Consider the following 25,863-nt stretch of genomic DNA (forward strand, 5'->3'; position numbering starts at 1 on the left):
GGGAAGTTTGCTTGAGCCCAGGAGTTCCAGACCAGGCTGGGCAACAAAGTGAGACCCTGTCTATACACAAAATGAAAAAATTAGCTGAGCGTGATGGCACCTGCCTATAGTCCCAACTACTGGGGAGGCTGAGGCAGGAGAATCACTTGAGCCCAGGAGGTTGAGACTGCAGTGAGCTAAGGTTGTGTCACTGCACTCCAGCCTGGGCGACAGAAACAGACCCTGTCACACACACCACACCCCCTTCAGATTTCTGAGCTCTCCTCCTAGAGAGTTTGAGTAGTGGGTCTAGGAGGGAACCCTAGCATCTGCATCATCAGAAGCACCCCAGGTGGTCCATGGACACACTGGGAGACCCATTTCCCTGGGAACCTTCTGGCCCAGGCTCTAGCAGTAGGCAGCAAGGTTCCTTCTGGGTTAGAGATGTCAGCCTTCCCTTTCTCCTTTCCTATCTTCACTCCCGTCCTCCTATAAGGCCAGGTGTGGAGCTCTGCCTCCCTCCTGGCAAGCATTTTCTATGCTTTCTGGCAAGAACAAAACTAAATCCTTTTTTCTTCCACTTCACTAGCTGGATGATCATACGCAAGCCAAAAGTTGCTCTTGCATCTCTAAACCTTCTGAGAATCTTTGCCAGATCCTTCCAACTGAGGCTTCCTAAGAACCAGGTTCCCCGACCTCTTGCATGGAAGGAAAAGGGGTCCTGGGCTTGATTCCCCAGGAAGTTTGAAGGTGGGTCGATTGACCCGTTGCTGACCACTTACAGACCCCAAGGACCTGGGAGGGGAGCAGGTGGGCCAGGCCTGTGTGCTGGGCACAGGGAGGCGGGGGCTGCTGCCTGTTCTGGCCAACCAGACAAGGAGGCCACCGAGGAGCAGCTGGTGCTGGCAGGAGGCCCTGACCACATTTCTCAGCAGACGCTACGCTCTCTCTGACTCCTGCTTCTCCTGGCCCTGCACGCTCCAACAGCCTTGGTTTCTGCCTCCACCTGGTCTGGAATGCTGGGAGCTGAGTTAAAGTAGGAAGACTTGGAGGCTGTGGAGGCTGGGTCTGGGGTCTCTGCAAAGCTTTTCTTCTAGATTTCATCACGCTTGGAGTGGGAGGAGTGGGAAGCTCTTGTTAAACAGAAAAGTATGCTTTATTATTATTAGAGACAAAGTCTCTAAAGTACAGTGGCATGATCATAGCTCAATGCAGCCTCGAACTTCTGAGCTCAAGTGATCCTCCTGTCTCAGTTTCCTGAGTAGCAGGGATTACAGGCATGCATCACCATCCCTGACTAGTTTTTAAAATTTTTTGTAGAGATAGGGTCTTGCTCTGTTGCCTAGGCTGGTTTTAAACTCTTTGGCTTAAGCAATCCTCCTGCCTTGGCCTCCCAGTGCTGGGATTACAGGCGTGAGCCCCCACACCTGGCCAAAAGTATGCTTTCAAGAGGAGGAATTCTACCATGAATGCCGCAGCTGGGAAGTGAGGAGAGGGCCTTTGGGCTCTGTCACAATCATGACTTAATTGCTAATATCACCAAAGCTGGGCAGGATTCTCAAACTCACATGTCTGCAGAAGACAGGCTGGTGAGGTCAATGTGTGGACTGGGCTGTTTGGATGCTGGAGGATAAGAGACCCCACAGTGTCCCCTTCCCAGCTCCTGTCACTGGTTGCCTCAGGAAGATGTAGATTCTGTGTTAACAGTTCTTTGGATTTTTTTTTTTTTAAGAGGCTGGAAACTTGATTTTGCCGCAAATTCACTTTTCTAGAAAACTGCAGGCCAAATAAAACTCATGGGAGAACTGTGTGTGGTCCTCAACCTTGTTTGCAACCCTTGCCCTAAAAGGATGTTTTGAGTTCCTCTCTTTGGAGGAATGTTCCAGAGAGGTGGAATGGGGTAGTTCTTACGATCCAGGTGTGGTCTGGCCTGTGATGAGCGTGCCAGCCACTGGCCCTCACAAGGAACCTGAACACTAGTTCTGGGAGAAACCTTAAGGCTCACCTGGTCCACATCTCATTTTTAAAGATGGGGAAATTGATGCCCAAAGAGGTCAAAGGGCTTTCCTAAAGTACGTAGCTGGTGAGACGTAAAGTGGAAGGAGGGGCTAGAAGCAAGGTCAGTGAACTTAGTCCAGTGAGACATCATAGGGATGGCAAGAGGGACAGCCATTGGTTAGCCCAGGGCCGGGCCACAGCATTGCTCAATGGTGTTGGTTAGATGAGTGTGGTAGGCTGAATAACGGCCCAAGGATCTCAGGTCCTAAACCCTCGAACCCATATATGTTTCCTTAGATGGAGAAAGGGTCTCTGCAGATATGATGGGATGTTAAAGATCTTGTGATGGGCAGATTCCCTGGAGTTATCTCCGTGGGCCCTCAATTTAATCATGTGTCTTGATAAGAGGGCTACAGAGGGAGCTCTGACTACAGAGGGGATGTCACCACAGAAGCAAGATGCTCTGCTCCTGGCTTTGAAAATGGAGGAAGGGGCCACAAGCTAAAGAATGCAAGGAATGCAGCTTTAGACCCTGAAAGAGGCAAGGAAATGAGTTCTCTTCAAGAGCCTCCAGGAAAGAACACAGTCCTGCTGATACCTTGATTTGATATCAGCCCACTGAGACCACTTCAGACTTAAGACCATCAGAACGATAAGGGAATAAAGGTGTATTGCTTTCAGCCACCAAGTTTGGGGTGATTTGTTATGCAGCCATAGGAAGCTGATACAATGAGTGAATGGGGGCGGGGACAGGGATGACAGTAGGGTGGTTGATCGGCCCACCCATGGGTCCAGCCTCACTGCCCACCACTCTCCCTCCACTCACTATGCTCAAGCCCCTCGAGCTTTCTGTCCTTTGCACGTCCCAACCCTGTTCCTGTCTCAGGGCCTTCACTCCTGCTGTGCCTTCTGCTAGGAACACCCTTCCCTAGATGTCACATGGTTGGTATCTTCTGGCCTCAGTACAAATGTTGTCTTTTCAGAAAGCCCCTTCCTGACCCCCCTATCTAATGCTCTACCAAACCCCAAGCCACTTTTCTTCAAATTACTGTTTTATTTCCTTCATAGCATGTACCACTATCTAAGATGATTGCATGTGTCTATTTATTTATTTATTTAGAGATGGAGTCTCATTCTGTTGCCCAGGCTGGAGTGCGGTGGCATGGTCTCGGCTCACTGCAGCCTCTGCCTCCTGAGTTCAAGCGATTCTCCTGCCTCAGCCTCCTGGGTAGCTGGGATTACAGGCGTGTGCCACCACACCTGGCTGATTTTTGTATTTTTAGTAGAGACGGGGTTTCACCATGTTGGCCAGGCTGGTCTCGAACTCCTGACCTCAGGTGATCCACCCGCCTCAGCCTCCCAAAGTACTGGGATTACAGGCATGGGCCACCGCACCCTGCCTACTTATTTTTGATTTCTTGTCTCTGATATGATTCTCCAAGGGCAGAGGTTCACCATGGAATTCCCAGGGCTGAGTACAGCATCAGGGGCAGAATGGATGCTCAGTAAACATTCATTCCATGAAAGGCAGTGAGAAGCCCCCTGGTTACTCATCATTTTTGGTGGGCAGGCAGGCTTATCCCATGGCTCTTCCTCAGAATAAAGGGCTGGGTACCCACCTGGCAAGATGGCAGGGACACAGATGGGGAGAGGGTACAAAGCGAGAGTAATCGCCGGGAAGGGTGGATGGGGAGCTGCTTACGTTCAAGTGGGCAAGATCAGAATAAAAGGTGGAAATTCAGGTTGAAGGCTAAGTTACTGGGCTTAGTTCCTTAATTGAAATATGCCCCAGCAGAGGGATTCCAAGCTCTGAGATACATCAAGTGTGGTCTGGGAGGAGTACTTCTGACTCAGACAGTCCTGGAATCAATACTGCCATTGGTCATGCTGAGGTCAGTTCTAACGGAGAATTCTAACTAGCGTGAGTCCTCTAAGCAAAATCCGAGCCAGTCAGTCATCTTCCCTGCTGTAGAGAAAGCCATAGGGGAACAGAATCTTTCCTTCCTTCCCGCCCTCTCTCCTTCCTTCCCTCCTTCCCTCCCTCCTTCCTTCCCTCTTTCCTTCCTTCCTTCCCTCCTTCCCTACCTCCCTCTCTCTTTTACCTTCCTTCCCTCTCTCCTCCCTTCTCCTTCTCCTTGCTTCCCTTTCTTTTTCCTTCCTTCCCTCCCTCCTTCCTTCTTCCTTTTTCCTTCCTTCCTTTTCTCCTTCTTTCCCTCTCTCCTTCCTTCCCTTCCTCCCTCCTTCCTTCCCTCCCTCCTTCTTTCCCTTCCTCTTTCCTTTCTTCCTTCCCTCCTTCTGTCCCTCCTTTTCCTCCCCTCCCTCCTTCCTTCCTTCCCTCTGTCCCTCCTCCCCTCCCTCCCTTGTTCCCTCTCCTTTCCCTTCCTCCTTCCTTCTCTCCTCCCTTTCCTCCTGCTTTCCCTCCATCCTTCCTTCCCTTCCTTTCTCCCTTCCCTCCTTCCTTCCTTTCCTCTCTCCTTCTTCCCTCCCTCCTTTTTCCCTTCCTCCTTCCTTCGCTCTTTCTTTCCTTCCTTCCCTCCCTATCCCTCCTCCCCTCCCTCCCTCCTTCCCTCTTTTCTTTCCCTCCCTCCTTCCTTCCCTCCTTCCTTCCTTTCCTCTCTCCTTCTTCCCTCCCTCCTTTTTCCCTTCCTCCTTCCTTCGCTCTTTCTTTCCTTCCTTCCCTCCCTATCCCTCCTCCCCTCCCTCCCTCCTTCCCTCTTTTCTTTCCCTCCCTCCTTCCTTTCTTCCTTCCCTCTCTCATTCCTTTCCTCCTTCCTTGCTTCCTTCCTTCCCTCTCTCATTCCTTTCCTCCTTCCTTGCTTCTCTTCCTCCTTCCTTCCCTGCTTCCTTTCTTCCTTCCTTCCCTCCTTCTTTCATCTCTCCTTCCCTCCCTTCCTTCCCTCCCCACTTCCTTCCCTCCTTCCTTCCCTCCTTTCATCTCTCCTTCCCTCCCTCCTTCCTTCCCTCCCCACTTCCTTCCCTGCTTCTTTCCCTCTCTCCTTCCTTCCTTTCTCCCTTCCCTCCTTCCCTCCCTTCCTCCTTCCCTCCTTACCTCCTTCCTTGCTTCCCTCCTTACTCCCTCCCTCCCTCCTTCTTTCATGCGTTCTTCCTTCCCTCCCTCCCTCCCTCCTCTAAGGCCTACCCTGGGGTCAAGCTTGGAACTAAATGATGGGGATTCAGAGAGGAATGGAATGTGGTGCTTAAATGGTGAGACCATGGGTGGGAACCAGCCTTGGATGAAGAATGGGCTTTTTCATCCCATCCTCCACCTTCTCTCCATCTGTGCCCCTGCCATGTTGTCAGGTGGGTACCCAGACTTTTATTCTGAGGAAGAACCATGGGATAAGCCTGCCTGCCCACCAAGGTTGCAGTGAAGAAGAAAGGGCATGAGGACCACAGAGCAAATGAAGGGGCCCTTCCATAAATGGGGGAGTCCCTCCTGTTGCTTGAGTGAAGCTGGGTCTTGGGCATCTCAATGTCGTGCATCCCTCAGGGTGATCTGCATTACCTACAACAGGCCAGGGGCACTTTCTTTAGTAGATGGCACCCAAGGCCTCAGTTTCCCTTTCAGACTCTGAGAAAATATTCCAGCGTCCTCAAAAATGTGATGGCTAGAAGCCAAGTGCACTGTGGCCAACAGTGCAATCTAGAAATTCAGTAGAGGCCAAGAGTATGAATTTGGGGTCAAGTCCTGGCTTTGCTACTTGCCAGCTGTGTGATCTGGGACAAGTGACCATACCTCTCTGAGCCCTGGTTTCCCCATCAGGAAAACAAAGTGCTGTGCGGAGAAAACGAATTAATTGACATACAGACTGTAGCATGGAGCCAGACTCACTTCTAGTGCGCCACAGAGATTGACAAGCCTAATAATGATAAAACTTAGGCTTGCCAGAGAAGGAGCTTTCTTCTCTGCCTCCGACAACTGAGCTGATTCTCTGGGGTTGAAATTGACTTCTGTTCCTCCAGCCACATTCTCTTGCCTAGCGTCCCTTTAGTGTTTTATTTTATTTATTTTACTTTATTTTATTTTATTTTATTTTATTATTTTATTTTGAGACAGAGTCTGGCTCTGTCACTCAGGCTGGAGTGCAGTGGGGTGATCTCGACTCACTGCAACCTCTGCCTCCCAGGTTCAAGCGATTCTCTTGCCTCAGCCTCCCAAGTAGCTGGGACTACAGGCATGCATCACCACGTCTGGCTAATTTTTTTTTTTTTTTTTTTTTTTGATTTTTACTAGAGATGGGATTTCGCCATGTTGGCCAGGCTGACCTCAAGTGATCCACCTGCCTCAGCCTTCCAAGATGTGGGAGTACAGGCGTGAGCCACCACACCTCGCCTGTCTCTTTAGTTCTAGACACTCACTATGAGGCTTCTAGGTAGAATCAGGAGAGCATCCTGTGGCCAGTGCTGTGTGACCCTGGGAAAGTTGTTTACCTCTCTGAGCCTCTGTGGTGGCTGAAACCACACATCCTACTTATGGGGCAGAATTCAGACACTCTCGGAAGAGGCTGACAACTATTGTGAAGAGACTTTGTAAGTAACCAAGTGCTCTACAAGTGGGAGGGGTTATCAGCGCAGGGTGAGGCTGACCTGCTGGTCCAGATGGACACTGGATCGGGGACCTTGGCCTCTTTGGAACCCTCCTTCAGGGCAGCAAGCTGAGTAACCTGGATATTCTTTTACATGTAGCATTTTAAAGTGACCGCTCCAGCCAGGCACAGTGGCTCACGCTTGTAATCCCAGCACTTTGGGAGGCTGAGGCAGGTGGATAATTTGAGGCTAGGAGTTTGAGACCAGCCTGGGCAACATGATGAAACCCTGTTTCTACAAAAAATATAAAAAAATTAGCTGGGCATGGTCTCAGTTCCTTGGGGAGCTGTGGTGGGAGGATCACTTGAGCCCAGGAGGTAGAGATTGCAGTGAGCCATCAGGGCGCCACTGCACTCCAGCCTGGGCTACAGAGCAAGACTCTGTCTCTAAATAAATAAATAAATAAATAAATAAATAAATAAATAACTAAAGTGACTGCTCCCAAGTACAGAATGTGCTGAAACTTTGGGATTCACTATCTCCCTTCCCCAAACCCCCTCGTATTGCTGCCACTGCCTGCTGGAGCCACCTTCCTCCTGGGATGAAGGGATAAGACTGTCTTCAGAGTAAACATCACCTCTCCTCCCAAATAAGTACCACCATCCCGAAACTACAGGGATGCCCCACGGGAGAATGGAAGAGACGTGGCAGTAGATTAAGACTGTTGCCAAGCGGAAAGAAAGAAAGAAAATGGGGACAACAGAGCAGGAGAGACAAAGCACTGCTGAGAAGCAGTGATGGCTCCCACCTCAGCTTGGCTCCCCGACTGGCATGTGTGCCCTGGATCTGGGGCTCTGGGACTGGTGGGCTTCACTGTCACCCAAGCCCGTGGGTTTTCTTGGGCCAGCGACTTCACCCAGCATCCAGGATGCCAGTGCTGATGCCCACCCCCACATGCAGCCTGGATGGAGAGGTCACTGGGAGGATGAGCATTTTCCAGGCAGCCGTGTGCTCTAAGCGGCTTGAATCAAGCCAGGACTGCCCGTCACAAGAGTGACCCCAAAGAGCATTCTAGCTCTGGGATTCCAATTCCTGACCTGGGACACTGATGCCTAAAGAGGTCCTTATTTCAGCCCCTAGGAGGCCATTTGGTAATTTGTGGAGGTAGTTTTGGTTGTTACAAGGATGGAGGTGGGGGGGCTCCTGACATTGTAGTAGGAGGGAGGTGGCATTAGGGGTGGTGGCCATCCTGCAACACCAGGAACATGAAGGAAGAGAGTCTTGCATGCCACAGGATCTCTGGGACTTCACACATATAAAAGGCAAGCTTATATTCCTGGGCTGAGATCCCAGCTCTCTCTTGTATAAATATGGCTTTAAAACAGACTGAATTTTCCGTGCAGTAAATCCATTGGGTAAATTAAGGAAACATTGATTTACCCATTGTTTTATCAGGAGTCATTCACAATTTTGGAAAATTGCATCACCAAGGTGACGCTGCTCATGGCATTTGAGTTGCCAAAACAACACACCTGTGTCGGTCTCTGCTTCTGACGCTGTTGTGTTTGCTGCAATTCTATGCTTAGGCGCAAACATCTGATCATTCCAGTGCAGTTGTGTCTGAGCACTGATATGTTAAATTACAGGCTTTTGAAATTATAAGTTACTTTTATGAGGTCCCCTTCATTTTATAGTTAATGGCATTATATCAGATTTTAAAAATATGAAGTGCGAGTAGGTTATATGATCCATGAATTAGCATCCAGTTAGTAAAGACATTTAAAAATATGTGTTAAGAAATGGGTGTGCTGGCCGGGCATGGTGGCTCACTCCTGTAATCCCAGCACTTTGGGAGGCTGAGGTGGGTGGATCACCTGAGGTCAGGAGTTCAAGACCAGCCTGGCCAACATGGCGAAACGCTGTCTCTACTAAAAATACAAAAATTAGCCAGGTGTGGTGGCACATGCCTGTAATCCCAAGCTACTCGGGAGGCTGAGGCAGGAGAATTGCTGGAACCTGGGAGGCGGAGGTTACAGTGAGCCAAGATCATACCACAGCACTCCAGCACGGCGACAAAGCGAGACTCTGTCTCAAAAAAAAAAAAAAAAAAGAAAAAAAAAAAGAAATGGGGGTGCTTTGAGTCCAAGCCATTGAGCAAGGAGGACACACACTGTTATTAAATATCACTCATCCTTAGAACCGCTCACCTAAGTGGGTTTCACAGAGCCCTGTACTTGCTCTAAGCCACCTTCTCTAGACCTTGTCTCTCCTCTGAAGCAGGGTTTTTGGCCGCTTTCAGGCAAACCACCTCATCATGGTCACAGCTGAGATGGGTGACTAGTGGGAAGGCCGCAAGGGATGAGGGAAGCTGAGAGCTTGGATGCAGCCTCCTGAGTTGGGAAAATAGGTCTGCAGGGGCAGGACTCCATGGCAGGCCAGCTTGTCCCTCCCTCTTCCTTGGGGAAACAAAGGCAGGAGATTGCTTTCTGAGATGGCGTTTGGAGAGGAGCTCCTTGGTGCTTGGTGACACGAGGGCTCCCATGAAGTCCTCCACATCACACCCAAGCCTAGAGTTCTGCACCAATCCTTGTGTCCCAGACTGTCGGCTGGGGGGGAGGATCAAATGAACTCCCTGGAGGGGAAGGACCCGGCTCCCAGTTCTGGAAGAGACGGTGCACTGGGATCCTCTGGGGGACATCTCCACATCGCATACAGAGATTCAGACTCCTGGGGTTCTGGGGGTGTGGCTGAAATAGAGCCCCTCAGAACTCTGATACTCACCCCTCCATGCCCACCTGATGCCCAGTTGAGAATTGCAATGAAGTGCATGGACATTAGATACGGCTGGGATTCAGCTGCCCATGGGAAGGGGACTCTGCTTATATAAAGTAAGACAGAGCTCCCACTCTGGTGCTGCTCTTCTCAGGAGAGGGAGCACTGAGGGACAGGGAGGGTGGTAGAGGATTGGGAGGCAGAGGTGGTGCTTGGGGGCAGCCTTTTGGGAGGGACACTTCCCAAAGCCTCCTGGCAAACAAGGCCAATGCCTTCCGTTCTGGATCCTACAGCTGCCTTAGGATTTAACTCCATGGCATGAGCTGGACTGCTGGGAGACACAACAAGGCCTCAAGATGCCACCTCCACTGGATGTGCTGCTGGAGGGACCCACGGGCAGTGGCAGCTCCCTGAGGCGCGGGTTCCAGCCTGGGAGGGCTCCTGTGCTAGTTGTGGGTGAACCAGGCTTCAAATCTCCCCCAGCCAGCAGAATCTTGAAGACTAATCCTGGCTACCCACTCTGGAAATGGACATCCAATGCCACAGAGTTCCCCACGCATGCATCTACCTCACTGAGACGTCACACCGTGCCGTGAGTATCCGGACCAAGACTCTTGGTCTTCCTCCTCCTGGGGATGAGGACCAAAGGTGCAGGGAGGACTCCAGGCTGTCCCCAGGGAATGTACAGAGGAAAAAAGGAGTAGGTTGGAGGGAAGGGGCTTAAAGGGAGGCCAGTGACCCTGGTTTCCCCTCTGCCCAGGGACTTGTGATGGAGCCCCTGTCCTACTCCTTGGGGGGCTCTGGGGTCTCGCTGGAATTGGCCCCATTTTTGTCCAGGTGTGAGAAGTTAGGAAAACTCTGATGCACTGGCAGGCTGAGGTGGGCTGCCACAGACTGAGGGGCCACCAAAGGGCAGTTTGGGAGGAAGGTGCATGCCATGCAGTGCCTCAAACATGTTAAGCACACTCCCACCTGAGGACTCTGCACAGGATCTTCTCTCTACCTGGAGTGCCCATCCCCTCTCCCACCCCCTAGAAAGCTGCCAGACTCCTTCTCTCCCTTGCTCCAGGCATTTAATTAATTAATTATGAGACGGAGTCTCACTCTGTGGTCCAGGCTGGAGTGCAGTGGTGCGATCTCGGCTCACTGCAACCTCCGTCTCCCGGGTTCAAGCGATTCTCCTGGCTCGGCCTCCCAAGTAGCTGGGATTACAGGCACCCACCATCACACCTGGCTAATTTTGTATTTTCAGTAGAGATGGGGTTTCACCATGTTGGCAGGTTGGTCTTGAAGTCCTGACCTCAGGTGATCTGCTCGCCTCAGCCTCCCAAAGTGCTGGGATTATAGGCGTGAGCCACCTTGCCCGGCTGTATTTAAATGTTGCCTTCCTAGTGAGACCTGCCCTAGCCTCCCTATTTAAAAGCTCTCAATATTTCTGATCCCATCCTTCCCTGCTTTTTTTTTTTTCTTTTTTTTGAGATGGAGTCTCGCTCTCGCTCTGTCGCCCAGGCTGAAGTGTAGTGGCGCAATCTCGGCTCACTGCAACCTCTGCCTCCCGGGTCCAAGTGATTCTCCTGCCTCAGCCGCCTGAGTAGCTGCGACTACAGGCATGTGCCATCACACCCGGCTGATCCCTTTCCTGCTTTCTTTATCTCCTTTACATATATCCCTAACAGATGGTCACGCATCACTTAACGATGGGGACACATTCTGTGAAATGCATCATTAGGCAATTCAGTCATTGTGGGAACATCATAGAGTGCACTTACACAAACCTGGATGGGAGAGCCTACTCCACACCCAGGCTATGTAGCCTATTGCCTCCAGGCTATAGACCTGTACAGCATATGACTGTACGGAATGCTGCAGGCAACTGTAACACAATTGTAAGGATTTGTGTATCTAAACATATCTAAACATGGAAAAGGTACAGTAACAATACAGTTTTATAATCTAATGGGATCCCTGATACATAAGCGGCCCTTTGATAACTGAGACATCATTATGCACCTGTAGCGCATGACCTCATTACATATTTTATATATTTATCTTATTTATCACCAGTCCTCCCCACTATACTGTGAGCTCCCCAATGGCAGGGGATTTGTTGATTTCATTCATCATTGCTCTACCCTAGAGCGTAGGACAGTGCCTGACACACAGTAGGGCCTCAATGAACATTTGTTAAATGAGTGAATGCAGGGGCCTGGGGAGCTACCTTAATCCAGGCCCCCAGGTTGTGGGGGGTGGAATGTTCCTGAAGATCTCTAAGTGCTCTGAGGACACTTTGGGGTTCTGGGGAAAGGGTTGGGAAATCTTGGCCTGGATTTTTTGGTGGCCCCAGACTGAGCCTCCCTCTGGGTATGCTTAGACCCACCTTGGTGGCATTAGGGGCTGTAGCGTCAGTGCCAGACCTAAGATGCAAATGAAAGGAGGACAGAGAAACTCTTCTCTGTGTTTAATCTCCTGACCCATTATTCTCTGACTGCCTGGCCCAGCTGCTGATTTCTCCCCATAGAAGGAGCTAGCATCACCCACTCTGTTGCCAGCTCTCCTCCTGCAGAGAATTGAAAACATTAATCTGGCAAACACAGACGGCTGGTACCCAGTTCTTTACGTTCTAGTCCCAGCTCCCACATAATCCCAGCAAGACTGCGGTTTTCAGGAACCGGGGCCAATTCTAGACTTTGATTCCCTTCTCCTCCTTTAGAATTTTACACATCCTGGACTGGCTGCAATGAGAAGAAAGCTGATTTAAGCTAAGGGTTGCCCAGGGCTCAGCTCTTCCCTCCTGTCTTCCAAGGGTTTTTGCAGAGCCACACACCCCAGGGTGCCATGCACACATGCCTCCCACTTGCTAGGCAACCTCAGGAAGGGCAGCCTCCACTCTGAGCCTCCGTCTTCTCACTTGTGAAACATAGATTGCAAAAATGCAAGTAAGGTTCCTGGAGGATTATAGGGGATAAAGATGAGAAGACACACTGTCTGCTACCATGATGATTAATTCGCTTTGGGTTTTGTGACAAGAGAAGCATCCTAGAAGCTACGCCCTCTGGCCTCTTGTGAATGTAATTTTAAGTGAAGATCAAGGGGGCCGTCAAGTGGTTATGCAAAAACAGGTGTCTGAGACAGCCCAGGTTGGCTTCTGGGCTATGAGGCTGAGTCTCAGTAGATGCACATGTACACACACAAGCATGCACACACACACACACACACACACACACACACACACACACCCCTGTGGAGCTTACCTGTCTACCTGGATTCCCATATCTTTCATCTCTGCCTTGGCAGGTGCCCCTCCCTTGACCCCTCTGCTCCCACTGGTGAGAAGGCTCAGCACAGGCTCTATCTCCTTGAGCAGTTCATTGTTCTCCCCTCTGCCTTGGAGGCCGACTCTGGTTGCTTTCTTCGCAGGGTCCTGGCCTGGGGGCCTGGGGGCCAGGCCATTGGCATGGGGGAGCGAGCCAGCCTCCTGCCCATCATCGTAGGCATGCTGAGGCCCATTCCCGGGACCCGAGGCCCCATCCACTGCCAGGGGCTGTTCTTTGCTGGCCGATGGCTGGTGGGACAGATCCACGGCTTTGGTGGGGGGACCCAGGGGCTGTGTCACCCGGATGGTCTTGGGGGTCCCGTCACCTGTAAAGGTGGTCTCCAGGTGCGTGGTGAAACCTTCAGGGCCCCTCAGAATGAGGACCACGTGGGTCTCAGAGGCAATGCCTCTGAGTACCTCCAGGGCGCTGTCATAGCTCAGGTCCACCAAGGGCCGGCCGTTGACCGCAAGAATGATGTCTCCGGCCTGGATGAGGCCACTCTGCTCTGCGGCGCCCCCACGAATCAGGTCAGAGATGATCACGGGCGGCTTACTGACCCGCTCCTTCACCAGGAATCCCAGGCCCCCAACTTTGCGCTTGAAGAGACGAACAGAAATGACATTGGGCTGGATTTGCTGAACACCGAACATGTGATCCTCCATGGTAACCAGCTTCTGAGGGGTCCCGTCTGGAGACCTCACGATGCTATCAGGCCAAGATGATTTCACCAGGAGGAGCCAGGCTTCAGGCTACACCGAGAGCAGGAGCCGGGGTGACAGGTGCTGACAAGGCTTCAACCCTCTCCGTCTTTGACGTCAGCTCAGCGTCACCCACTCATGGCTGGTGGCCCGTCGGTGGCATGATTTCCTGCGTCCGCCTCTCTCCTTATTCTCTAAGGAAGTGATGGTTGACCAGGCAGACGTCAAGAGAGGCGGTGGGATGTGTCCCTAAGGTCAGGCAGAAAGGGAAGGAGACGCGTCTGGTGGCTGTGTCTAGAAGTGACGCATGATAGATGTGAACTATTCTCTGGGTATCTTCATTGCCAGCCTGTTAGATGCGGATCAGATCTGAGGCATCATGAGCTGAAGAGGAAGAACAGGAAGGGGATGAAAAGAATTTAAAAAAAGAGATTGAAGTAGAGTGCCCAACGCCACCTTGAAAACTGAGATAGAAAATGCAGCCAATTGACAGTCTAGCCACAAGACACTCCAGAATTCAAGCCAACCTAGAAACAAAATCCTTCTTCCTGGAGGGGCCACCTTTCAAGGTTAGCTGCAAATTACCTAGTTTCACTTCCATGATCAAAGCCCTCTGGGACGAAAGGGTCTCCCTGGGCAAACATGGACATTCAGCCCCAGAAATCAAGTGACGAGAATTAAAAGACCTCTCTTATCTCTTTCCCACCACGAGAAGTCATCAGTCCAACTTGTCAAGAATCCTAGTTGCTCTCTGTGTCTTGTATACATTTTCCATCCATAGCTCAGGGGCTCAGCTGGCACAGATTTTTGGGCTCTCTGTTGCAGCCATTCCCAAAGCCCAGTGGAACGGGAATGACACTGCCTTCCATGGACCCAACGATGACGAATGTCAGTTGGCCTTCATAACCATTTTTGTAATTATTAGCTTGTTCCATGTTCAAAAGGATAGGCTTAGTTACACTACAAACATAAATACTAAGAAGATGGGTCCACATAAAATTGTGGAAGACACTTGTGCTCCACAGACAGCTGAAACTCTGATGGAGAAACCTTAGGAAGAGTAGATTTTATACTCCTAAGGGAAACATAGGAACATTGTAGGCACTCAATGAATATTCGTTGACTGAAGAAGGAAAAACCCCAAAGACTAAACACGGCAGACACTTTTTGAGCACGTTCGCTCTTAACACATATTTGTTATTTCTCCTTTGATCCTCACGATAACCCCTCAATAGAAGAGGAAAGGGAAGCTTGGGAAGGTTCAGTAACTTGTCCAAGGTCACATAGAGAATAATGGCAGGGGGAGGATTTGACCTTGAGCCTGAGCTTTTAAACTTATACTCTAGCTCTTTCAAATTTATATTCTCGTACCAGTGTGGTGGCTCACACCTGTAATCCCAGCACTTTGGGAGGCTGAGGTGGGAGGATCGCATTAGCCCAGGAGTTCGAGACCAGCCTGGGCAACATAGCGAGACCCTTTCTCTATTTATTTAAAAAAAAAAAAAATCAGGCCGGGCACAGTGCCTCACACCTATAATCCCAGCACTTTGGGAGGCCAAGGCGGGCGGATCACCTGAGGTCAGGAGTTCGAGACCAGCCTGGCCAACATGGTGAAACTCCGTCTCTACTAAAAATGCAAAAATTAGCCGGGTGTGGTGGTGGGTGCCTGTAATCCCAGCTACTCGGGAGGCTGAGGCACAAGAATCGCTTGAACCCAGGAGGTGGAGGTTGCAGTGAGCTGAGAGTACGCCATTGCACTCCAGCCTGGGCAACAACAGAGTGAGACTGTCTCCCCTGTCCCCCCCAAAATCAAATTTATATTCCAGTTATTTTCTTAACTCCTAACTTTCTCCCTGAAATGCTGGCATCTTCCAAGTCACTGACTCCCTCAGGCTCAAAGAAATGGGGTCTGGTTGGGGTACCAAAGGCCAACAGGGGGCCCAGCTGGAGATGCTGTGGCCCAGGTGAGGGGCAAGCACCTGTAGCATGTGCCCACGGGGCGGTGTACATGCATAGTGTGGCACATCTGGGGTGGGGCAAGTGATCTGTGGGTGTGGGTAGGGTGGGAAGTAGCCGCCCATCCCTACTCATAATTATTTGTTTGTTCCAAGTTCAAAAAGATAGGTTTGGTCACACTACAAACATCAATACCAGCAAGATGGGTAGTGGACATCAGAGAACCCTTCCATCTCTTTCCCTACTCCCCACTCAAGTGCTACTTCCATCTCTGTCCCAAAGCCCCTTCCTGCCGGCATCCTCACCATGCTTCAGCACCAGGAGGGAGCCCCCATCTGCCATGACTAACAAACTGACACTCACTTCCTCGTTTCCCTTTTAGCGACTTCCCAGGGTCACGCCGGGGCTGAGGCAGCTGACAAGCTCCTGCTGCCTCTGAGAGCAGGATGTGGGTGCAGAGACCCCTCCTAGAAGGAGGTGCCACCTCCTGGATCCCCTCAATGGGGGGGTGTGTGGGGTGGTAATAAGCAAGTTCAGCCTCCCCTTTGCAGCCTGCATTACGTAACTTTGAAAGCCCCTCTGTGTGGGTGAGGAAATAATGAATCCCCGGGCTCAGCCCGGGCTGCATTCTCCATCTGGCGTTGCTCTGTGTGTGTGTTTCTCTCTGTGTATTCATGCGTCGCCCGCGTGCTGTGTCATTTTTCTGCTGTGTGTGGCCCGGGTGTCGACCGGCTGAGTGTCTTTCAGCATGTTGCTGCTGGGGTTCTGGTTTGCAGGGAAACCCATCCAGGACCGCTGTGCCCTTCTCTCTCCTTGCTTCCTTAACCCTCCCCAAGCCCCATGTCCTGCAGGTACCAAACCCAGGATGCTCACTGTTCAGTTGGTGGCAGAGACAGCCGGGATCTCCAGAGCTCTCTTGAGCATCTCGTTTGGCATTAGGGCTTAATTCTTTAATGAAAGAAGCAACTGAAAGGCCACCTCTTGGGGTGGCAAGGCCCCCAAGCTCACTTCCTCCAGACTCTGGCTTGGGCCAGACCTTACTAAAGGACAGAGGTGGGAATTAGCCTTTGGTGTACTTTGCTTAAGGAAAAAAGAAAACAGAAATGAAGCAATTGGCAACGGCCCCTGGCCACTCTCAGCATGTTCTTCTCTCTTTCTCTGCTGCATCCTAGAATCAGGGAGGACTCTGGGCTGGTGCTTGGGAAATTGGTGCGCTGTTTCTCTCTCACACCTTGGCCTTAGAAAGGAAACTTGATCTTTGGAAGGAGTTGGAAAGAAGCTGGGCTGGGGAGAGGCAGATATATTTTCTGTCTGCTGAGAGACAGAGACAGACAGAGAGGGAGGGAGACAGCAAACTCTGGGTCTGAGCTCTGGGTTCTGAGCGCTCTTCGTTGTCAATCATCTTCTTTTTTTTTAGACAGAGTCTCACTCTGTCGCCTAGGCTGGAATGCACTGGCACGATCTCAGCTCACGGCAACCTCTGCCTCCCGGATTCAAGCAATTCTCTAGCCTCAGCCTCCTGAGTAGCTGGGATTACAGGCTCCCGCCACCACATCTGGCTAATTTTGTATTTTTAGTAGGGATGGGGTTTTGCCATGTTGGCCGGGCTGGTCTCGAACTCCTGACCTCAAGTGATCTGCCTGCCTCGGCCTCCCAAAGTGCTGGGATTACAGGCATGAGCCATCGCACCTGGCCGTCAATCATTATCTTAATAACAATTCCACAACACTTTCTCTGCCTCCTTTTCCTCCCGCAAAACATCCTCATCTATCATATTTTTCATCCTTGCCCTGACCAACATCAGGTTCGGCTGTCCCCCAACTTTACAGATGAATAAATTAAGCTGCTATAAGGACACCCGCTTATCCCGGTTTTTGAATGTCCAGTTTCCACGAGGCTCCGTAGGGAGAGCTGGCTACCTCCTGCCCCAGGGAAGAGTTTTAAGGTCCTTGTTGGTTCTATCCGGGTGTTTCTGGGTGAGTTCTTTATTTTCTCTGAACCTCAGTTCCAAAATGCGGTCATTTGTAATCACCTTGTCTCTGAGTAACGGGGAGGGTTAAATGAAACAGTAAATGCAGAGAACTTGGCAATGTCATAGAGTAGTGAGAGCTCAGAAAAGTGGCTTCCTATTATTGTTATGTAATAGATAACGATTTGGACTTCCTGGCTTTTAATTCAGTGCACTTTCTACTCTGTCACTGTCCGGCCAAAGGTACTTCAGGCGCCACGTAGAAGGGGGCCCTTCCCTTGAAATCACACCGAGGCATCTCACGCCAGTCTGGGTGGGGGGCACCGTCTACGGAGAGACGGCTGCTGGATAGAATTGCCTGACAACCCTGCCTCCGCCCTTGGGAGCTGGGATTTTAAACAAATCACATATGCATGCTTGCCAGGGTACATACCATGGAAACAATACTTGGACCCAAGCCTCATTCAAGTAGTTCAGTGGCTTCGGGTGTATTTATTTCATTTACCTTGCTGTGAGGAAATTAGTAGCTGACTATCGGGGATGCCTGCCAGTGAGAGGGAGGAAGCCCAAATAGGCCAGCGTCTGCTACTCCCTCCTCTCTGTGTGACCTTGGCCAAGCCCCTCTCCACCCTGAACCTCATTTCTGCAACAGAAGGAAAGGAAACAGCAACAGCCTCCTGTGGTTGAGAGCTTACTGTGCACTAAGCATTGGTGCCTGAGCCCTCTGTGTAGGGGTTTTATTTAATTGTTACAGACTATATGAGAGAGAGAGAGAGAGAGAGAGAGACAGTCTTGATACGTTGCCCAGGCTGGTCTCAAACTCTGTGCCTCAAGTGATCCTCTTGCCTTAGTCTCCCGAGTAGCTAGGACTACAGGTGCATGCCACTACACCAAGCTAGTTGTTTTCATATTTGTAGAGACAGAGTCTCACTATGTTCTCGAACTCCTGGGCTCAAGTGACCTTCCTGCCTTGGCCTCCTGAGTTGCTGTGTCTACAGGCATGAGCCTCCATGCTGGGCCTTGTAAGCGCCATTTTTATCTGCACCTTATGGATGGATAAGGCAGATGAGGTTCAGGGACATAAATCAAGGAGGTAGATCTGGGTCTAAGTGAGTGGTCAATCACAGTCCTGAAAATAATCTCACAACACTATGCCTCCCTCCTTTTCCTCCACAAAGCACATCCTCGCCTGCGGATCTGGGTCATATTCGATTGCCCCCATTTTATAGATGAGAAAACAAAGCTCCCACAGGGAAGCCTGCTTGTCCTGGTTTACCCGTGCTTTCCATTTTTAGCATTGAAAGATGAAGAATGTTAGGATGAAGAGGAGCCACCAAGCCTATCTAGTCTAGCTTCCTCATTCAGAAATGAGAAAACAGAGGCCTGGAGAAGCAAAGGGCTCATTCAACATGGACCAGCCATAGCTAGAGCATCCGGACCTGTACTGTCCAATATGACAGCCGTTTGACACACATGGCCATTGAGCACATGGACTGTGGCTGGTTCGGTTGCAAGGTACTGCAAGAGTAAAGTGCACATTGATTTTCAAAGACTAGTATGAGAGGTGATGGGTGCACCAAAATCACAGAAGTCACCACTAAAGAACTTAGTCATGTAATCAAACACCACCTGTTCCCCAAAAAACCTATTGAAATAAAAAATATTAAAAAACAAAAAACAAAGACTAGTATGAGAAAAAGAACATAAACATCTCCACGATGTGGAACATTTGAAATGATGCTGTTACGGATATATTGCGTTAAATAAAATTATTATGAAAGTTAACTTTCCTCATTGCTTTTCACTCTTCTTTTTTTTGTGAGACAGGGTCTCACTCTGTCGCCCAGGCTGGAGGGCAGTGGCACAGTCTCGGCTCACTGTAGCCTCCACCTCCCAGGCTCAAGTGATCCTCCCACTTCAGCCTCCTGAGTAGCTGGGACTCAAGACACACGCCACCATGCCCAGCTAATTTTTGTATTTTTGTAGAGAAGAGGTTTTGCCATGCTGTCTAGGCTGGTCTTGAACTCCTGGGCTTGAGCAATCCTCCTGCCTCAGCCTCCAAAAGTATAAGGATTACAGGCATGAGCCACTGTACCCAGCTGCTTTTTACCCTTTTTTTTTTTTTTTTGAGACAGAGTCTTGCTCTGTCGCCCAGGCTGGAGTGCAGTGGCGCGATCTCGGCTCACCGCAAGCTCCGCCTCCCAGGTTCACGCCATTCTCCTGCCTCAGCCTCCCAAGTAGCTGGGACTACAGACATGCCCCACCACGCCTGGCGAATTTTTTTGTATTTTTAGTAGAGACGGGGTTTCACCGTGTTAGCCAGGATGGTCTCAAGCTCCTGACCTCGTGATCCGCCTGCCTTGGCCTCCCAAAGTGCTGGGATTACAGGCTTGAGCCACCGTGCCCGGCCGCACTTTTTACTCTTTTTAATGTGACTTATAAAGCCAAACATTACACATGTGGCTTGCATTATATTGCCACTGGGCAGCGTGGGTCTAGAGTGTGACCGTTGTTCTTTCTGTAGCCTACCATCCCTGGATCTCCTCAAGAACCTACTGGTAACAGCCAGGCAGAAGACACTTCTTAAAGTTTTCCCTTTTAAAGAAACCAGAAAAATGACAAAGAGGGTTTGCAAATATCACGTCACCTTTTGAAACTGACCTCTGGGAATACGCATGGTGGGGGTAGCATGGAGAGAGAGAAAATCCACCCAGAACCATATGAAGAGAGAGGTCATAGTAGAATGTTGCCTGGGCTAATAGTCCAGTCTCCAAAATCTTGCTTCCAAGTGTGAGTTGAAATCTAACCCAGGACTGTCATCCCAGCACTTCGGGAGGCTGAGGCAGGCAGACTGCTTGAGGCCAGGAGCTTGAAATCAGCCTGTGCAACATAGTGATATCCCATTTCTACAAAAAATACAAAAATTTGGCCACGCGCGGTAGCTCACACCTGTAATCCCAACACTTTGGGAGGCCGAGGCAGGTGGATCACTTGAGGTCAGGAGATCGAGACCAGCCTAACCAACATGGTGAAACCCCATCTCTACTAAAAATATAAAAAAGTTAGCTGGGCGTGGTGGCAGGCACCTGTGATCCCAGCTGATCAGGAGGCTGAGGCAGGAGAATGGCTTGAACCTGGGAGACGGAGGTTGCAGTGAGGTGAGATTGCGCCACTGCACTCCAGCCTGGGCAACAGAGTGAGACTCTGTCTCAAACAAAACAAAACAAAACAAAATAAAAATTAGTCAGGCATGGTGACACATGCCTGTAGTCCCAGCTATTCTGGAGACTGAGGTGGGAGGATCAATTGAGCCTTGGAGGTTGAGGCTGCAGTGAGCCAAGATAGCACCATGGCACTCCAGCCTGGGTGACAGAACGAGACCCTGTTTCAAAAAAAAAAAAAAAAAAAAAAAATCTAACTCATCCGTACAATAAATGTGTCATTAAAAACAATGAGGCAGATCTCTATCTGCAAATAAGAAATGAACTCCAAGGTATACCATTAAGGTGCAAGCAAGTTGGTTCTGTATATGTAAATACAAAGATTATTCTGGAGGAAACAGATATCAATGGTTGCATCTTAAGATAAATGTTAGAAGTCAGTAAGTGGAAGATATACATTGTATTGAATACCTTTTTATCTATTTGAGTATCATGTAAATTTTTGAAATCACATATGTATTACCTTTTACATGAATAATATCAAAGAAAACAAAACCCAGCCTGCCTGTGAAGTCTTGACTGTTTTCAGTTTGTACACCCACAAAATCTCTGATGGAGTTTCAGACCTGTTTCCCATCTCCCTCCAATCTCATTTAAAAACAAACTCCAAGTCCTCCAAGTCTTCAAAAACAAAACAAAATACTGCCACCCCCAACACAAACAAAAGACTGAAAGCGTAAACCCAACTGTGCTCTTTTTAAAAATGCAAAACCACCAACTTCTTTACATTTCCTGAACTGCTAACTTGCAGTCTTTCCCCAGAGAGATCGCCACCCAGGAATCAAGCTGAAGTGCTTTCTCCCACACTGGTAAGTCATGGCGGCAAACCCAGAAGTCACCACAAATCTGGGGGGTAAGTTGGCATTCTCTGCCTTGGGGATCCCAAAGACACAAGCATCCTGAGTCTCCCCAGCCATGGAATTCCCCCAGTTTCACGGCTACAGTTTGCCTATGATGACGTCAATCTTCCCACCTCTGGTGCCCATATCTCAGAGGTAGTAACAGGCTCAGCTTAGAGTTACAAGCACGAGCATTAATGATTGTTTAAAATGTGACACACACTCTGTTGCCAAGGCTTTGGGAAACCCCACTCTCTTACATTGCTGCTAAATACAACCTCTTTGAATGGCAGTTTGACAATATCTACCTCCAAATTTAAAATACATAAACCTTGGCCTGACAATTCAAATTTTAGGACTTTCTCCTGCAGGTAACCCGAGAGGAACATCCTAAAACACACACAAAACTCTTCTTTGCAGCGTTCTGAATATCTGAATATCAAGAGATTGAGAAAATCTTAAGTACCCATCAATAGAAGACTATTAAATCAACTATGGCACATCCATACAATGGAATTCTGGGCAGGCATTAAATAAGCAGGGGATTAGAGCTAAAAAGACCAGACTGATGAGGAATGATCTTAAAGATACAGTGTTAAATTTATAAGCAAGGTGGAGCACATCCATTTAGAAATATAATTATATGTCCATCCTACAGCTTCATCATGCGTTCATCCATGTTTCCACATAAGCTTGGAGATGCACTGAATAGCTCTGGAAAATTATTCAAGATATCAGTAATAGTGGTTACTTTTAGGAAAGGGGACTGGAAGGCTAGAAATTGGGTGGGAAGGAAGCTTACTTTTTATTGTATATTCCCATATTAGATTGCTATTATTTATTTATTTATTTATTTATTTATTTATTTATTTATTTATTTTTGAGACAGGGTCTCGCTTTGTTGCTCAAGCTGGAGTGCAGTGGTGTGATCATAGCTAACTGCAACCTCCAAGGCCTGGGCTCAAGTTATCCTCAAGCTTCGGCCTCCTGAGTAACTGGACTACAAGCACACACCACCATGCCTGGCTAATTTTTTAACTTTTTATAGAAACGGTGTCTCACTATGTTGCCCAGGATGGTCTCAAACTCCTGGCCTCAAGCAATCCTCCTACCTTGACCTCCCAAAGTGCAGAGTTTATAAGCATGAACCACTGTGCCTGGACTAAATTATTATTTTTTAACAATGTTTTTTGCATGAATTTTAAGAGAAGAGTAAGGTCTTTGAAGTCAGACTGTTTGATTCTCTATTTGGCTTTGTGATTGTGGGCAAGTTACTTACTCTCTCTGAGTCATAGTTTCTGCATGTATTAAATAGGGGTGATAAGAGATAGGGTGTTTGAGGATAGAAAGAGATAATAGTTAATGTTTTCTCCTTTCTTTTTTTTTTTTTTTTGAGACGGAGTCTCGCTCTGTCACCCAGGCTGGAGTGCGGTGGCGCAATCTCGGCTCGCTGCAACCTCTGCCTCCCAGGTTCAAGTGATTCTCCTGCCTCAGCCTCCTGAGTAGCTGGGACTACAGGCACCCGCCACCACTCCTGGCTAATTTTTGTATTTTAATTTTTAAATTTCTATTATTTTTATTCTTTTTTGAGACTTAATCTTGCTCTGTTGCCCAGGCTGAGTGCAGTGGTGTGATCTTGGCTTACTGCAACCTCTGCCTCCCAGGTTCAGGTGATCCTCCCGCCTCAGCCTCCTGAGTAGCTGAGATCACACCTGGCTATTTTTTTTTTTTTTTTTTTGTATTTTTAGTAGAGATGGGGTTTCATCATGTTGGCCAGGCTGGTCTTGAACTCCTAACCTCAAGTGATCCACCTGCCTCAGCCTCCCAAAGTGCTGGGATTACAGGCATGAGCCACTGTGCCCAGCCAATAGTTAATGTTTTCTAAGTCATTACAATGCACCATAGACTAGACAAGTGCCCAGGAAATGGATCCTTTTACCACCACTATTACTAATTATCATCACATAAGCAGTCATTTTTTCTATTGAGCATCTGTAGTGTTCAGTGGATGCGTTGCTTAAAGCACTTTGTGTTGAAGGACCAGGTAAAAGGTATGGACACGTGGACTGGTCCTGTCTCCCACGGGAGTGGAGGACTCTCACTGGCTCCTTTTCGGAATGCTGCAAAAGCAGGATTCAGTTTGTCGGAACATGGCACATGAGAGATGCATCCAGAAGCACTGAGGCCCCAGAACTTGGTGGTGAGTCAACACCACTAGGACGGGATGAGGAGGATGGTCTGGTTCATCATAAGGAGAGAGCTGCAGGGCTGTCATCCCGATGTTAGACTAGATCTGGGGAATCATAGAGTCTTCATTTCAGCTTCGTTTTGCAGAGCTCATTTACATGAGCTAGTTTGGCCGATGGAAGACCAGTATATCCATCCATCATATGACAGAAAATTTCAGGGTTTGGGGCTAAGGTTCTTAAGTTCCTTCTATCCATGGACACTTCAGTGGCACAAAAGCACAAAAGTGGCACAGATGCACTTCTGCCTCCCACCCTTGCCCCTACATACATGCCCCATTGCTGTAAATGCTGTGTGGGGGTCAAAGGCATGAATTTGGAGCTAGAAAAATCAGGGTTCGTGACCCACCTCTGCTGCCTATTAGCCTCAGATTCCTCATCTGTAAAGTGGGAACAATTCTGGTTTCTGCCTTAAAGATGGAAACCAATAAATCACATGCGATAATTTAAATGGAAGTGCATTAGAGGGGATAATTCATCTAAAGCATGTGGTACTGTTGACTATTATTTTTAGAGTCACTTTAGATTACACATCAAGATAATTGAACCATTTCAGGCTAGATATGCAAACATAATCATGGCCAAGAGGACAGCCTCATTACTATAAAAAGGAAACATATTATCGGTGGTCTTGGAAACTTTTCTTAACAATCATTAAAATAAGATGGCACATATTTTCTACCCCCCATCAACCTTATACTCTTTTACTTTTTTTCCTCCCTCCCTCTTTCTCTCCTTTGCCTCCTCTCGTCTTTCCTTTTCTTTCATTCATGCCAACCATTCATTTGCCTACTCATACATAGCTCTCCCCAGGTCAGGGCAGTCAGTGTGGAGCTTGCATTGGGATTACAGGGGTGGATAAGATAGACAGCATCCCTGCCTTCAAGCTTACAACCTAGGGTGGACGTAGCTGGAGAGAAATATTAGTGATAAAAACAATGAGTAGAACAAGAGGGAAAATACAGGGTGCTAATGAGAGCTTGCATAAGGGACATAACATGGTCTGGGTGGTGGTGGTCAGGGAAGGCTTCCTGGAGGAAGAGTCAGGATCCAGAGTTGGCCAGATAAGAAGGTGGATAGAGGAAGTGAGAAGTGGAGGACAGAGACCAGCGTGTGAGAAGGCACTGTGGTAGGATGGAGCTGGCATTGTGGTGAGAGAAGAAAGCCATGTCACGAGATAAAGCTGGAGAGGTCATCAGGGGCTGGATCATCAGGTCTCTTGAAAGGCAAGTTAATGATTTTGGACTTTATTCTTAGAGCAATGGCAAGCATTGGAGGGTTTTGAGACAAGAAGTACAGTGGTCAGATTTAGATTTTATGAAGATTACTCTGGCTGCTGCTGGATGGAAAACGGGTGGGAAAAGCAAGGCTGGGTATGGGGAGCCTGGTTAGGAGGCTGCTGCAGGCCAGAGATGAGCAATGATGGTGGTTAAGGATCAGGTGGTGAAAGGGAGGAAGGAAGGAAGTGGGCCGATTTAAGAGATGTTTACAAGATTGAGTCAACAAGATTTGGTGACTAATTGGATACAGAAGCTAACAGAGAAGGAGGTATCTGCAGTGACCCCCCAGCTCCTGGCTTCCACTAGTAGAAGGAGTGTGAAGGATTTCCTGAGAGAAGGAAATCTGAACAATGGGGTAAAAATAGGGTGAAAGGGCTGGATGCCTGTAATCCCAGCACTTTGGGAGGCTGAGGCGAGAGGATTGTTTGAGGCCAGGAGTTCAAGACCAGCCTGAGCAATACAGTAAGACCCCCATCTCTACCAAAAAAAAAAATTAACTATGATTGTGCCACTGCACACCAGCCTGGGTGACAGTGCAAGACTCTGTCAAAAAGAAAGAAGGAAGGAAGGAATGAAGGAAGGGAAGGAGGGAGGGAGGAAGGAAAGAAGGAAAACGGGGGTGAAAGAAAGAATAAGAATGAATGAAACTCATTTCATAGAACTGTCTTTCATGAATAGTAATAAGTAATTTAGTTGTGGTCTAGTATATTGCAAGAATCAACATTTCCTAATAACGTCATTTCCATAATTCTGAGAATTCAGCTACAAAAAATATGCTCAATTTGGCTCAATTCCAAGCTTTGCCATTTATAAGCTATTTGATCTTGGGTAAGTCATTTAACATTTTGACTCTGAATTTCCTTTTGTGAAATTGAAACGGTAATAACAACTAGTTGCCAAGGCTTTTGTAATGATTAAGCGAGATGGACACTGTAAAGGGGACTTTGTAAACTGTAAATGTCAACCATAATGACAATGTTGAGTGTTTATTTTTCAGGGAACATCAATAACTGTTTTCTCCAAATTGCACATCAATGTTAACTTGAGGCTCAACCAAATTTCTC

General features: G+C 48.7%; 1 protein-coding gene across 2 annotated transcripts in view; it reads right to left on the reverse strand.

Annotated features, from left to right (window-relative positions):
* NOS1 (nitric oxide synthase 1) overlaps nucleotides 1–25,863 on the reverse strand; it is a 151,538-nt gene that overhangs the window by 107,727 nt on the left and 17,948 nt on the right. For both annotated transcript variants that reach the window (XM_055236051.2, XM_055236050.2), the window contains exon 2: nucleotides 12,528–13,672. In XM_055236051.2, the coding sequence (XP_055092026.1) occupies nucleotides 12,528–13,252 (725 nt within the window). In that variant the 5' untranslated portion in view covers nucleotides 13,253–13,672. The remainder of the gene's footprint in view (nucleotides 1–12,527; nucleotides 13,673–25,863) is intronic.

This window comes from Symphalangus syndactylus, chromosome 13, assembly GCF_028878055.3.
Source record: "Symphalangus syndactylus isolate Jambi chromosome 13, NHGRI_mSymSyn1-v2.1_pri, whole genome shotgun sequence".
Lineage (NCBI taxonomy): Eukaryota > Metazoa > Chordata > Mammalia > Primates > Hylobatidae > Symphalangus > Symphalangus syndactylus.